General features: G+C 42.6%; 2 protein-coding genes across 4 annotated transcripts in view; both read right to left on the bottom strand.

Moving 5' to 3' along the window:
* Nucleotides 1-196, bottom strand: part of ANAPC4 (anaphase promoting complex subunit 4) — a 20,866-nt gene extending 20,670 nt beyond the window's left edge. For all 3 annotated transcript variants that reach the window (XM_014937030.1, XM_014937031.1, XM_014937032.1), the window contains exon 1: nucleotides 36-196. In XM_014937030.1, coding sequence (XP_014792516.1) covers nucleotides 36-143 — 108 coding nt within the window. In that variant the 5' untranslated portion in view covers nucleotides 144-196. The remainder of the gene's footprint in view (nucleotides 1-35) is intronic.
* A 377-nt stretch (nucleotides 197-573) lies between these two features.
* Nucleotides 574-15,282, bottom strand: ZCCHC4 (zinc finger, CCHC domain containing 4). The gene is made up of 13 exons (XM_014937142.1): nucleotides 15,182-15,282; nucleotides 14,751-14,869; nucleotides 13,318-13,400; nucleotides 12,615-12,890; nucleotides 12,020-12,100; nucleotides 11,638-11,710; nucleotides 9,893-10,043; nucleotides 9,300-9,400; nucleotides 8,232-8,353; nucleotides 4,422-4,497; nucleotides 3,731-3,782; nucleotides 2,072-2,216; nucleotides 574-814 (listed from the first exon to the last, which is right to left on the bottom strand). Exons 1-13 carry the CDS (start codon nucleotides 15,267-15,269, stop codon nucleotides 691-693), a joined length of 1,491 nt encoding a protein of 496 aa, XP_014792628.1. The 5' UTR covers nucleotides 15,270-15,282; the 3' UTR covers nucleotides 574-690.
* Nucleotides 15,283-15,600: the final 318 nt, after the last annotated feature.

Genomic DNA, 15,600 nt, shown 5'->3' with positions numbered 1-15,600 from the left:
CCCCCCCGGCGCTGCCCCGGCTCCCCCGCACTCACCTCGCCCGCTCTGTTGGCCAGGGCGATGAGGTCCCTCTTGGGGGACCAGGCCATGAAGACGACCTCCTGGGGCAGCTGCTTCTCCCCCACCTGCCGGAAGGCGGGCATGGTGGCGGTGGGACTCCCAGGCCCCTTCCCTTCCCCTCTCCTCTCCTCCTTCCCGCCCGGCCCTAGGCCCCGCCGGCCTCCCGCCCTCCCTTCCCGGCTTCCGGGGGCGGTGCTTCCCGCCGCGGCGGGGCTCGGGCCTCAGCGGGAACCGTGAGGGGGACGGCGGGGAGCCCCGGGGCCCTGCCCGCCCGCCCGGTGCCCCTCAGCGGGGTGGGAGAGGTCTCTCCCCGGCGGGGGTCGGCTCCCTTCCCCGCCTGGACTGAGGAAAGCGGCCGCGGCCCTGAGGCCCGGCCCCGAGGAAAGGCCTTCCCTTCAGGCGAACAGCTGATCCTACACACAAAACCCGACTATATTAGACAAATTCAGGGGGTGTGCTCCACTTCACCTTTTTTTTTTTGTGTGTGAGTAATGATCTATAATAAAAGAACGGTCACTCTCAATCAGTTTTATTTTGGATGTTAATATTAACATTTTTAGACAATGGAATCAAAGGCTGGCCATAAAAAAACCACCACAAACAAACATAACTAAGCACCAGCAAGCAAAATCACGTCTTTTTTTTCTTATTCTTTATCTTCTTCCTGGAGAACACGGCACGCTTCACAGCTGATCTTTTACTGATCCCCACCTTCATCCTCTTCTGAGTTTTCTGCCTCTGCTTTTTGCCAGCTCTGTAAAGCAGAAAAGGAAGGCATAGATTAGAATAAAATGGAGAAGGTACTTCCACATTTGCTGGTATTTTAAATATTTAAACAATCTGGCCAATGAAGTATATGAACCTCAGAATCACTGCAGACCCCTCCCAGACCAATCAGACCAGGACCTTACAGGAGCACTACCACAAAAAGCACAAGGAACGTTCCATCTTACGTTAGGGCATTTAATCTTCCTAAAACTGTCTGTCCGCTTCACTGCCATTAATTATTTTTCATGTATGTACTTATTCACCATTTACCTTTAGACAGAGGTAGAAAAATTTAGAAACGCCACTCACCAAGTACATAAAAAATCAGATACAGCCTGTCGTGCTCAATATTTAATGTATTGATACCTAAGGCAGATTTTATGTAGTTTATAAATGGTTAAACTTTAGAGAATCTTCTTTTAGAGAAGAAATGTAGCTGTTTTAGCAACCATACCAAATGGTTTCAAGGACTTAGTAAAATTAGAAAGGATGTCTGTGGCCCTGAGAACATGGTGACCTAAGACAGGGATGCAATAAATATGGACATTATCTGACAAATGGGTGGTAGCAGAGAGATCATTAGTTTTAATGAGCAATTAAGCAGTTAGAATGTTTTGCCAACATGAAAAGCGAGCCAAAGGATGGGTGAAGAAGATGAAGATTGAGGAAGAAATGACCCTCACTCAAAATAAGGACCACCAGAAGGCACAACTATGCATGCCCAAAAGCTTATAATAATATGTAAATGAATTCCTGGAAATATAACTAATATGCTAATGTTTTCTTGGAGTGACATGGCATATGCATACCTGTTGTGTATAAATTTAATTTGACAACAGCATTCGGTGTGCACAATAGGAGGAGCCATCCCCTGTGCACCTGGTGCCACAATAAAGAGCAATAAAGAACTATAAGAGCTTTCTGAACTTTAAATTGAGTCTTAGAAAGTTTTATCTGCCAGTTTGCGGTAACAGTGTGACTACGTAATGTAGAGGCTTAGGAGAAAGCACATCAGGTTTAAAAATATTATAAAGACTCCTGCAAATAATATAGGACCTAATTTCTGACTAGCAAGTGGGTTGTTGTCTGTCTCATCCTGTCTCTCAGCCTGTCCTTGCAGGAGAGGTGCTCCAGCCCTCCGATCAACCCCGTCTGCTCCAACAGGTCCTGGTTTTTGCATGGAAAACGATCCGAGCTCACGGGAATGCTCTCTTTTATACCATCATGGTGATACCCCACTTACTGGCAGGCTGTCCCGGCGCGGGAGAGGCTGGGACAGGCGCTGCGTTTGTGACCTGCCCGGCCGCAGACAAAACAGCCGGCGTTGGTCCTCTCACAGGAGTGGTTTGGAAGAGCGCAGCGGTGGCAATTGCTGCAGTGGAACCAAGCTGCAAAGTCAAGTAACACGATTTATGACCTTGAAAAGGGTTTAAAATGATCATTCAGAAGCTTTAAATATAGGCTACGTTACCAGGATTTTACTCTTGGTTTAGTTTCACACAGATGGGTGTAATCTCTGTTTTCTTAGGACATTTTGTAAGGCAGCCAGGTAATTCTTCATTAGATACACTGTGTAACTCTTTCACAGAATCACAGAATGCTATGCAGGCAGCCAGGTAATTCTTCATTAGATACACCATGAAACTCTTTCACAGAATCACAGAATGATATGGGGTTGGAAGGGACCTCTGGAGATCATCTAGTCCAACCCCCTGCCAGAGCAGGTCCACCCAGAGCAGGTTGCACAGGAACGTGTCCAGGAAGGTTTGGAATGTCTCCAGAGAAGGAGACTCCACCACCTCTCTGGGCAGGGTTCTGCCACCCTCAAAGTAAGGAAGTTCCTCCTCATGTTTAGATGGAACTTCCCATGTTCAAGTTTGTGCCCATTGCCTCTTGTCCTGTCCCTGGGCACCACTGAAAAAAGCCTGGCCCCATCCTCCTGACACCCACCCTTTAAGTATTTATAGGTGTTGATCAGATCCCCCCTCAGCCTTCTCTTCTCCAGACTCAAAAGATTCAAGTTCTTCAGCCTCTCCTCGAAAGGGAGATGTTCAAGGCCCCTCATCATCTTTGTAGCCCTCTGCTGGACCCTCTCCAGCAGTTCCCTGTCCTTCTGGAACTGGGGAGCCCACAACTGGACACAGAACTTTAAATGGGGCCTCACCAGGGCAGAGCAGAGGGGCAGGATGACCTCCCTCGACCTGCTGTCCACGCTCTTCTTGATGCACCCCAGCACGTCGTTGGCCTTCTTGGCCACAAGGGCACATTGCTGGCTCATGGTCATCCTGTTGTCCACCAGGACTCCCAGGTCTTTCTCCTCAGAGCTCTCTTCAGCAGGTCATCCTCTAACCTCTACTGGTGCAGGGGGTTATTCCTCCCCAGGTGCAACACCCTACACTCGCACTTGTTGAATTTCATCAAGTTCCTTGCTGCCCAGCTCTCCAACCTGTCCAGGTCTCTCTGGATGGTGGCACAGCATGGTCTTTATTCCTCCCCAGGTGCAACACCCTACACTCGCACTTGTTGAATTTCATCAAGTTCCTTGCTGCCCAGCTCTCCAACCTGTCCAGGTCTCTCTGGATGGTGGCACAGCATGGTCTCTTCTGGGGTGTCAGCCACCCCTCCCAGCTTTGTATCGTCAGCAAACTTGCTGAGGGTACATTCCATCCCTTCATCCAGGTCATTAATGAATATATTACTTGATGAATTCATTGATGAATCACATACACCTGAAGTTATCAAATGGCAACTGGTGTGAAATTGAGATTTGTCCCATACTTTATGTCTTCTGAATTGTATTTCTTTTACAAAATATTTTCTCTTCTGGTTTGTCATCTGGGTTTCTCTTGACTATAAAACAGTAAGCGCACTTTTATGAAGAAAACTATTTTTCTGTACTTACAGGGTTTTACACATTTTTTGCAAAGGACGCAATGTTTCCATCGTCTACCATCCTGCAAAAGAAGAATAAATGCATTGTTTGTTTGCTTGTTTAAAAAAAACAACCACTGATTCTATCTTAAAACATGCATTGTTTGTTTGCTTGTTTAAAAAAAAAAACAAACACTGATTCGATCTTAAAAATGAACTAGTAATGAACAGTCCCCATTATTTAGAGAAACAGGTCCTCTGTAGGAAGGACTATAACTGAAAAACAACAGTCCTGAGAATCTGTGACAACCACAACAAAACGGCTGCATTTTGAAGCTGGCAAGTTCTACAGCTTCTGAAACATAAGAAGAAATGCCAAGAGACCACTGGTGAACGGTGCAAGTGGCAACCAGCAAACATTTCCTGTCCTCTTTCCAGCACAAAGGAATCAGGGAAACAGAAATTAATTCCCAGTGGGCTATGAATTATGTCCCAGGAAGGTAATAATAGATCTACAAAACCGAACTGTCTGGGGTTCCCCAAAGAAATCAGTATCAGAATAGGTTTTTACTAGAGCAAAAAATAGTACAAAACCGAACTGTCTGGGGTTCCCCAAGTAAATCAGTATCAGAATAGGTTTTTATTAGAGCAAAAATTACAGAAGTTATTAATTATTTGACTATTGCTAAAACTTCTATCCAAAAAGCCATCAAAATACTTACTTTTGACGTACATGAATTGCATATCTCACAGTGCTGGTTACCAGAACTGACATACCGCTGACATAGAGCGCAAAACCTGGGAAAAAAGAATTTTTAAATAAATGTATTGGTCCACTATTTGCTCAAGAAGCAACAGAAATGAATTTTATACAAGCTATTTAATAGAAGCTCAACAGTAATTATAAGGATTGCAAAGTGCCTTTGATAAATTAATGATGGTTTTGATGCATAATCACCACTTAGGTCCAGAGCCTCATAATCATTTAGACACAGTACACCCAAATAGTAAAACTCAGGTGCCTGAATTCAAATTATTGGCACGATCAGCAGTAACTCAAACCCAATCTATTCCTTTGTCCTTCTCTTAGGGTTCACTTTATTGACTGCTGTCCCCACCCAAGCTGATTTATCAGGAATAGCTGTAAATCTCTGTCTCTCATAGGCGTACACAACAATTCCCTGGAACCAGTGGTGTCCCCCAGGGGTCAATACTCAGTCCAGTCCTGTTCAACATGTTCATCAATGACCTGCACAAGGGGATGGAGTGTTTCCTCAGCAAGTTCGCTGGTGATACCAAACTGGGAGGGCTGGCCGACACTCCAGAGGGCTGTGCTGCCATCCAGCGTGACCTGGACAGGCTGGAGAGCTGGGCAGAGAAGAACCTAATGAGGTTCAACAAGGGCAAATGTAAGGTCCTGCACCTGGGGATGAAGAATGCCAGGCAACACTATAGGTTAGGGATGGATCTTCTGGAAAGCACTCCTGAGGAGAAGGATCTGGGGGTCCCGGTAGATAATAAATTATCCATGAGCCAGCCATGTGCCCTTGTCACTAAGGACTAATGGAATCCTGGGCTGCGTAGGGAAGAGCGTGGCCAGGAGGTTGAGGGAGGTCATTCTCCTCCTCCACTCTGCACTGGTGAGGCCTCAGCTCGAATACTGTGTCCAGTTCTGGGCTCCCCAGTTCAAGAGAGACAGGGAACTGCTGGAGAGAGTCCAGCGTAGGGCAACTAAGATGACTAAGAGATCCTTAATCCTTGAGAGGAAAGGCAGAGAGAGCTGGGGCTCTTTAGCCTGGAGAAGAGAAGAGAAGGCTGAGGGGAGACCTTATTAATGCTTCCAAGTATCTAAAGGGTGGGTTGAGGGAGGATGGAGCCGGACTCTTCTCAGTGGTTCCCAGTGACAGGACGAGGGGCAACGGGCACAAGCTGGAACATGGGAAGTTCCGTTCAAATATGAGGAAAAACTTCTTTCCAGTGAGGGTGAAGAGCACTGGAGCAGGCTGCCCAGGTAGGGTGTGGACTCTCTGGAGACTTTCAAGACCCACCTGGATGCTGTTGTGAGTGATGTGCCCTGGGGAATCCTGCTTTGGCAGGGAGTTGGACTAGATGATCTCTAGAGGTCCCTTCCAACTCTGAAAATCCCATGATTCCTATGGACTAACTGAGGAATCTTATCACTCCACAATGGAAAACAGAAACCTCTTACACTTTGTTTATAGAACCCACAACCTTAGGATGAGCCACAGAATTGTGCTCTTCAGGAGTCTGGCATCCAAATGTCAGGCATGACCATACTGAACAGCACCATCTCAAAGTCCTTCTGAGACTGTATGCCCTGATTAAGAAGGAGCACACTCTTCCAGTCACTTGACCATTAACAGGTCTTACCTGTACCCCTCTTCCACAGGAAGGACAATCATATTCGGGGTGAGGTTCGTGAAGATACGGACAGGGGATTGTCTACGACCTGTCTTGCCGTGTTTATAAAGTGCATGATTATCATAGTCTACCTGGAAAAATAAAACCATAGAAAGAGTCTTAAACTGAATGCTAAGCACAGACAGAATTATTTGTGTAATCACTATCTTTATATCTGCCTATGAAATTTTCCTTTTTATATAAAAGACTCTAACCCCAAATCAGGTTACAAATTCTACAGCAAGCATTTTGTCTCATTTATTTTTAAATTTGTGCAACCATAGTACCAGGCTAGACTCAAGAAAATAATTTCTCAACACTAGAATAATCCTATTTTACTTATCCCTCTTTGCTCTTTTCCATGGGATATCCGAGATAACGTTGCAGTTGTTTGTTCTACGAAAGAGCAACCCATTAAAAAAAAATAAATTAGAACTACACTGTTTGGTCTGTTTGACAGTGCAGGAGTTGAGGACCATCTTACAGAACTAACATACCGCTGACATAGAGCGCAAAACCTGGGAAAAAAGGATTTTTAAATAAATGTATTGGTCCACTATTTGCTCAAGAAGCAACAGAAATGAATTTTATACAAGCTATTTAATAGAAGCTCAACAGTAATTATAAGGATTGCAAAGTGCCTTTGATAAATTAATGATGGTTTTGATGCATAATCACCACTTAGGTCCAGAGCCTCATAATCATTTAGACACAGTACACCCAAATAGTAAAACTCAGGTGCCTGAATTCAAATTATTGGCACGATCAGCAGTAACTCAAACCCAATCTATTCCTTTGTCCTTCTCTTAGGGTTCACTTTATTGACTGCTGTCCCCACCCAAGCTGATTTATCAGGAATAGCTGTAAATCTCTGTCTCTCATAGGCGTACACAACAATTCCCTGGAACCAGTGGTGTCCCCCAGGGGTCAATACTCAGTCCAGTCCTGTTCAACATGTTCATCAATGACCTGCACAAGGGGATGGAGTGTTTCCTCAGCAAGTTCGCTGGTGATACCAAACTGGGAGGGCTGGCCGACACTCCAGAGGGCTGTGCTGCCATCCAGCGTGACCTGGACAGGCTGGAGAGCTGGGCAGAGAAGAACCTAATGAGGTTCAACAAGGGCAAATGTAAGGTCCTGCACCTGGGGATGAAGAATGCCAGGCAACACTATAGGTTAGGGATGGATCTTCTGGAAAGCACTCCTGAGGAGAAGGATCTGGGGGTCCCGGTAGATAATAAATTATCCATGAGCCAGCCATGTGCCCTTGTCACTAAGGACTAATGGAATCCTGGGCTGCGTAGGGAAGAGCGTGGCCAGGAGGTTGAGGGAGGTCATTCTCCTCCTCCACTCTGCACTGGTGAGGCCTCAGCTCGAATACTGTGTCCAGTTCTGGGCTCCCCAGTTCAAGAGAGACAGGGAACTGCTGGAGAGAGTCCAGCGTAGGGCAACTAAGATGACTAAGAGATCCTTAATCCTTGAGAGGAAAGGCAGAGAGAGCTGGGGCTCTTTAGCCTGGAGAAGAGAAGAGAAGGCTGAGGGGAGACCTTATTAATGCTTCCAAGTATCTAAAGGGTGGGTTGAGGGAGGATGGAGCCGGACTCTTCTCAGTGGTTCCCAGTGACAGGACGAGGGGCAACGGGCACAAGCTGGAACATGGGAAGTTCCGTTCAAATATGAGGAAAAACTTCTTTCCAGTGAGGGTGAAGAGCACTGGAGCAGGCTGCCCAGGTAGGGTGTGGACTCTCTGGAGACTTTCAAGACCCACCTGGATGCTGTTGTGAGTGATGTGCCCTGGGGAATCCTGCTTTGGCAGGGAGTTGGACTAGATGATCTCTAGAGGTCCCTTCCAACTCTGAAAATCCCATGATTCCTATGGACTAACTGAGGAATCTTATCACTCCACAATGGAAAACAGAAACCTCTTACACTTTGTTTATAGAACCCACAACCTTAGGATGAGCCACAGAATTGTGCTCTTCAGGAGTCTGGCATCCAAATGTCAGGCATGACCATACTGAACAGCACCATCCCAAAGTCCTTCTGAGACTGTATGCCCTGATTAAGAAGGAGCACACTCTTCCAGTCACTTGACCATTAACAGGTCTTACCTGTACCCCTCTTCCACAGGAAGGACAATCATATTCGGGGTGAGGTTCGTGAAGATACGGACAGGGGATTGTCTACGACCTGTCTTGCCGTGTTTATAAAGTGCATGATTATCATAGTCTACCTGGAAAAATAAAACCACAGAAAGAGTCTTAAACTGAATGCTAAGCACAGACAGAATTATTTGTGTAATCACTATCTTTATATCTGTCTATGAAATTTTCCTCTAACCCCAAATTAGAATTATTTGTGTAATCACTATCTTTATATCTGCCTATGAAATTTTCCTTTTTATATAAAAGACTCTAACCCCAAATCAGGTTACAAATTCTACAGCAAGCATTTTGTCTCATTTATTTTTAAATTTGTGCAACCATAGTACCAGGCTAGACTCAAGAAAATAATTTCTCAACACTAGAATAATCCTATTTTACTTATCCCTCTTTGCTCTTTTCCATGGGATATCCGAGATAACGTTGCAGTTGTTTGTTCTACGAAAGAGCAACCCATTAAAAAAAAATAAATTAGAACTACACTGTTTGGTCTGTTTGACAGTGCAGGAGTTGAGGACCATCTTAACCTATCTCAGAATAATTACAAAGTTGCAAATCCAGCTTTTTCCAGCACCGCCTTCAAAGACTTGACACAAAATCTCACTATATTGGAGAAGCTGATGCCAGATTATTGCTTTATCACTGACAATTTTTTAATGTAAATTTATCTATGTATGTCCTAATTCCAAAAATTTCCATTGCTGTAATTTTACTCTGATTCCAGCAGTTTTGGAGATGAAAGACCTTAGTAACTTTTATTGACCAGGGCTAGGCATTACCCACCAAGCTACTGACATTCAACATCTGGGAAAAAATGAAACACTCTTCTTCAAGTTCCCTCTCACCTCTGCAATATATACCTGCTGAAATTAGTGTAAATTTTGTCACATTGAAAACCAGGCAGAAGAAATGAGTAATGGACAGATGAGTTAAAGGTATGAATATCTGTTTTCATTAATATTCCTGTTCATGCTGCACACGACTGAAATTTAGCAGATTCACTGGGTTCAGTTATACCTGGTAATCCATCATACTGAAGCTGGGGAAAAACTCCAGGATACGAGACTCAAAGAAGTAAGGAAATATCCAGAACATGGGCATCTCTTGGTTGTTAGGACCTAGGAATGGAAAGACTTAGATGTGCACTAAATTAAAACGAGGTACATGAAGCACGAAAAGTTTACCATAAATACATAAACATGTTTATGTATGTCGTGCTGGGCATGAGAACTAGTTCCTTCAGGTGACAGCAAGTTTTGGCCTATTTTATATAAACAGAATGGAAGCTCCACTTAACTAACAGCTCTTGTCACCTGCCTACGCTGGTAAGAAATGGTACTGGTTTGATAACTTTTTCATCTCTACCTTTAAAGTCCATTTTTAATTGCGAAGTAGATTTTTAAACAATTTTTAAAGAATTTTAAGAGAGACCTAGAGAATTGGGTATTATTAAATGAAAAGCATGAGGAGAGTGTGTTAGATTCATCTTTAGAAATTATAACATGATTGTGTTCACATTCACCTGAGTAGGAAGAATCACAGGCTTTTAAACAGGTATTTCTTACAGTGATGTTACAGCTCAGCCCACCCATCTGGCTGTAATAACCTACCTTCTTTTTCTGTCTCCTTCCACATGGCCATCAGCTTTTTAAAACTAGAAGCCAGTGCTTCCACTAGACCTCCAAATGGGGGATCAGTTACCATAATGACTCTTTCACCATTGTCCTGACACAAGAATTTCCTGCAAGTTTCACGTGCAGCCTGCAAGAAAGAGAGGCTCACTTCCAGAAATACAGATTAAAAAACTGTAAAAATATTGTATTTTGCAATAAAATGCTTAAATTTAGAAGTTTCAACTTTGAGCATGGAAGTTATTTCCTTTTGTGGAGGTGAATTTCCTCTTGTGTAGCATTTAAAAAAACAACAACAAACCACAACTAGATTTGAAGCACTGAAAATAGGTGCCCTGTTCAGAGATAACGTATCAAGGGCAGATGCAGTTCAAGCTTCCTAAGATAGTCTTTTTCTAAAGGTACTAAATTTAACCTGGAAAAAAAGATGTTATTCAGAGCAAGAAAGCAAAGCTCAGGCTCAGAATACATTTTACTCATGCCCTTTAACTTTAGTTTTATTCCGTAGAGCATTATCAAAGTAACAGGGGAAAAATCAGTCCAGTGAAAACTGATTCAATCAATTCATCATAAAAATATATATCATGTTAAAATTTTAGCAATCCAACTTGGACTCTGTATTAAAGGAAATGTAAAAAGTTACATATCCACTGCCATCTTACACTGTTCTCTCTTATATTACTTAGACTCCATTGCATTCCACAACCAGGTTTTTGACACTAATATGCATTCAGAAGTGCTGCAATTCAGTCCTCAAATTCACTGCAATAGAGTGCCACCACAGGTGTCACCTTTTCACACCTTGAAAAGGATGCCTCAGTGTTCATCATGTTGGTGAAGATGTTTTAATTGAAAAATACAATAATTGATAAAAAAATTCAGAGGTAAAGCTTTCAGACCGGCCTCTCATTTCACTCCAGACAATTCTTTATATTTTCAAGATCCCATTCAAAATTAGGCTTTAGAATAGTAAAGATCTGAAAACTATCTGCATTGTGTGAAAGGTATAACAATAGACATGCTTATGCAAATCAGTGGTGGCTTCCTATTAATGGCAGGGGAAGAGCAATGAGTGAGTGTACTATTGGGATAAATGTTTGAAATTAATGTTTGGAATTGAATTATGCTGTGATTCCCTGTACAAAGCTCCAATAAACATCTGACTGAAGCCACAGGTCTCCTAATGAACTCAAATTTAATCACTAATGTGACATTTAAAAAGAAACAAGAAATTTAGCTTTTTTTTTTTTAAACCATGACACTAATTCAACCTCATTTTATAACAACAAGGTTAACCTTTTGACCTTGCCTGCCTGGAATAAAGCAGAAAAACTTCCTCTTCCCTCCCACCTCAAGTACCAGTGAACAAGTCCCATGGCATCCACTGGAAATTAATTAATTCTGTTGTAGCAACACAGGAAAAGAGCTAATGAATACTTAAAGTATAATGAATACTAATATATAAGCCAACAACTCACGCCAAATGGTCATTTCAATAAAAGCAGCAGTTAAAGTGTGTAATTAACATTAGTCAACATAGATTTATTAGGCAACTTCAAGAGAATTACTGAAGAGGCACTGTTATGCTTTGATTTCAACTACTTTTGACCATTTTTATCTCATGACAGTTGCTTTCTACTACACTAGCCATGACTGTCTTAAAAAAATTCTGCATCAACAACATGTAGTTCTTTGGAAAGCACTCAAGAAATACTTGGCCTTACCTCTCCACCAAAAAAATGATGATTAAACATGTTGTAGTGGCAGAATTCATCTTCTGCATAAAACTGTGAATACCTGTAAAATAAGTTTTAAGTAGTAGAAAAATACAAACAACTTGTTGCCTCCCCACTCTAAAGGGCATTTACAGTGAAAACAAGGCCTTAAGAAAAACAACATCTTTGGATTCTGATTACCAAGAACACATACCAATACTGGGAATTATTAAGTAGAATTACTTTTTTCATAAGCTGGATGTAATTTGTGTACATATGCAGGAACACAGATGCAGAGACAGGAAAAACAGCCACCATTTATCTTTTAAAGCAGTAAGATCAGAAATCTTTGTACTTGCTCTTCAGACAGATAACGTTTATCAAAACTTACCTGAAATCAATATCTAGCAGAAGGCTTCTAACCCTGAAATCTTCTTCTTGTGATGCTTTTGACTGGATGATTTCATGAAGCCTGAAGTGTAATTGGAGCAAAGACATTTAACACACAATCATTGGCTTCAGAAATTATCTTGCAAGACAAGAATGCCTGGTACTTTACTAAACCTAAAACCAAACAGATAGAGAAAACTGAGTAATCTGAATGTGGATGATTCCATTTGGCTAATATTCAAAGTTAGAAAAATAGGTTACTCTTAAAAGATGAAAAGTCAATGTAGCCTACTGGATCTCCATGAACAAAAAACCCCCAAACATAAGGAAAGAAACTCACTGTTACTTCTGTAAGAAACAAAGCAAGACATTCAAAGTGTATGTCTGTGTGTACTCATTTGCAGTGCAGCTACAGACTTCTCCTGTATCTTACGGGCTCAAAGCAAGGCCCCACTAGATGCTTGGATAATCCCAACCAATTAAAGCAAAGTGCACCTCTTATTATCAGAGAATCCCCAATTATTTAAATACAAGTAAGCGGTACAGTTTTGAGACAGAAATATTATTTGAAAGTGTAACAAGTCTGACTGACATACCTGGGTGTTCCAACAGAGAGCACTCGTCTGAATCCCAAATCAATAATGAGATCCAGCAGGAACTGGCAACTTCTGTCTGCAAATAAATACTGTGCATTTGTTTTTTTATTCTCCAGCGGATACAGAAGTTGACTGGGGCTTTTTAACTGGGCAGTGGAGATATCACACAGGAACTGGTGCTCCGAGTGTTTTCCCCATTCAGCTGGCAATAGCAATTGCTGGCATTCCTGGCAAAACCGCCTCTTTGATAACGGCAACAGAACAAAATCCTTGTACCTTTAAATACAAAAGGCAAAAGGGAACAAATTTTGAAAAAGCCTCTCTATAAAAGATGCAAAGGGGAGGTGTGAAGGGGGTTTCATATTTCCTAAGAGTTCAATTTAAACAGGCAATGTACTTTAAGCTGCTTTTGCAAAACTCTACTATCTACACACAAACAAAGTAGCAGATATGAAAAAATATTCAAAGGACACTTTGAAAAAGTCTTCCCTGAAAGCGAGCATATAATACTCTGGGTTGAAAATTCCACTCTCTTATTAGATGTTTCATGGTATTTTCCTGTTGCAGTCAACCAGTTTTTATTTTTCCAAATCCCTCTGGCATGTTTTCATATTTTAAAGAATCCTGAAATACTATCATTACATTCAGAGTACCTAAACTTGCATTACTCGAGTTTTACTCAAGAAAATATATGTAACAATACCTTTCCACATTCTGTCTGTGTGTAAAAAAAGGCTGACGGTTTCTGTTATATTCCTCACGTGCTGCAAGCCTAGTTTCTGACACCTGTAAAATTTATATATACAAAAAGTTACAAAATGAACAGTTATTGTTCCGTATTGTATATTAAATCTCAGTATTAACCAAAAAGAGTAAATCCCAGGTCTCATGAGTTAGTTACTCAGCATAGAAAAATTATCATATTCATCAGGTTGTTGTTTCAGAAGAACAAGCACGACTACAGCACAGAGGGACACTGCATAACAACACGAGTCTCTCATCATGAATTTAAACTGTGCAAAAAATAAACAGAAGCATTTCATTCTTCTTCCACATATAATACTCAGGGAAAAACTCAAAATTTGATTATGATGAAGGTAGAAAGAGGTATATTTTCCATCAGTGCAGGCCAGCAGCTGCATTCCCTCTGAAGAACTACGATCTGATCCTCACAACTGGTGACACAGTAGAAATGTTGCCCGAGTCTTTTGTGTGTCATTATTTTAAAAGCCTGACAGCTCTTCTCTGAGTCTTCTACTTTGCTCCCACAAAACATACTTAATGGTTTCACAGTTAATAATTTGCGCAAAACTTACGGAACTGATTTGTTTAAAGGGGGAGACAGTAAAATTCAACAGAACAACAGACATCACGAAACAAGCGACATTCAAAATGAAATTTCACTAGGAACACCACTTCAATTTACACAACCGAGTGATTAACCCTCTCATTTTCTCTTTATACAACTTTTCAGCAGTAATCAGGACAGCAACAAAATGCTTATAAACCTGATTAAATCCCAGCCTGCCAACCTGCTGAGGACGATGACCACAAAACAAGACACTCATTTAGGAAACAGAAAAAATAACACAAAATGTAGTGGACAAACACAGCGGCAAGTTCTCTGTGAATACATGTCACTCCCAATTTTGTTACCTTACAATTACTCTGACCAAAGTTCTTTAGATGAAGAGGAATTGCTGCAAATATTCTGAGACTACTGAGCATCATGCTGACCTTCACTATTTTGTATATTCCATTCTTTGCCTGTATCCACCAGATTTTCCCTGCCTTAATTATGGAAGATGAGGACATTTTGGGGATCACAACTATGCTATTTTTTCAATATTGCATGGTATTAGCAAACTTCATAACCTGAATATACCTAAGGGTTTTGGCAATAAAGTAGCATATGACAGCTTTGCTCAAAAGGTACACAGCCTTCCTTGAAAGTTATACTTGAAATGTGTTCTTCTCACAGAAATAAATGCTCTGCTAAGTACAAACTATTAGACTAAGTTCACAAAACAGTAATTGCCAAAGGTTTCCGGAATGAAAATACTTTTTTTAATTTTCTGTTAAATAGAGGGGAAAAATCCCCAATATTTACCACAGTTTTAGGCAGTACTCTCTTACCTTCTCATCTTCCCACTGGAAAAAGTTACAATCTTTTCTATCCCTACAAGCAGAACACGCATAGAATCTTCTTCCCTCCTCTTTGCCTTGGCTGGTCTTTACAAAGAGAAGAGCGGGACCTAAAGGACAAACGTACACGATGACGCACAGGAGACACCAACAGATCTGTTTTAATGCCTCCACCGCAAGGGTCGGGCTTCTAGAAGAAAGCATTAAGAAAAGCTGCTCTAAAACACAACCCCCCCTCGCAGGGCAGCCGCCAAAACAGCTGGAGAGGTGGCAGAGAGAGGCTCAAGGAGGCGTCAAACCCCCAGGGAACCGCCGTCACCTCAGTCAGGCCCACCGGAGCCCCCAGCCGGCCTCGCTCCTCCCCTCAGCAGGGCGCACCACCCCCTTCCCGCCCGAGCGGCCTCCCTCGCCGCCCCCCTCACCGTGCGGGCAGCTGGGAGCACCGGGGACTAGGCCCAGCAGTGCCAGCCCGCCCGACCCCCCCGTCTCCTCCACCCCGCTGTCCGCCATGTCACCGCCTCCTTCCCGGCAGCACCTGCCGGGGCAGTGAGGCGGGAGCGAGGGGATGCAAGAGCGGCGGGGCCGGGGCTACGGCGCCCCCCAGCGGCGCGGAGGCCCCACGGCCAGGAGAGGGTAGAGAAAGGTAATTTGGTTTGTTCCACCCAAAATTGGGCTTTGCTTCTCCCAAACAAGGCAGCCGAGCCCCAAAACCCCTGCATTTTAAGACTACGACATGTATTTCGCACATAAACACCGTCTTCAGTTTCTTAATAAACTGTTGGGATAAAAACCAATCATGGAGAGTTTATAAAGTTGGTCGTATTTTGAAGGGAGTTTTACA

This window comes from Calidris pugnax, unplaced genomic scaffold (assembly GCF_001431845.1).
Source record: "Calidris pugnax isolate Ruff unplaced genomic scaffold, ASM143184v1 scaffold49, whole genome shotgun sequence".
NCBI classification, from domain to species: Eukaryota; Metazoa; Chordata; class Aves; order Charadriiformes; family Scolopacidae; genus Calidris; species Calidris pugnax.
This window is presented reverse-complemented; position numbering and strand designations above follow the sequence as displayed.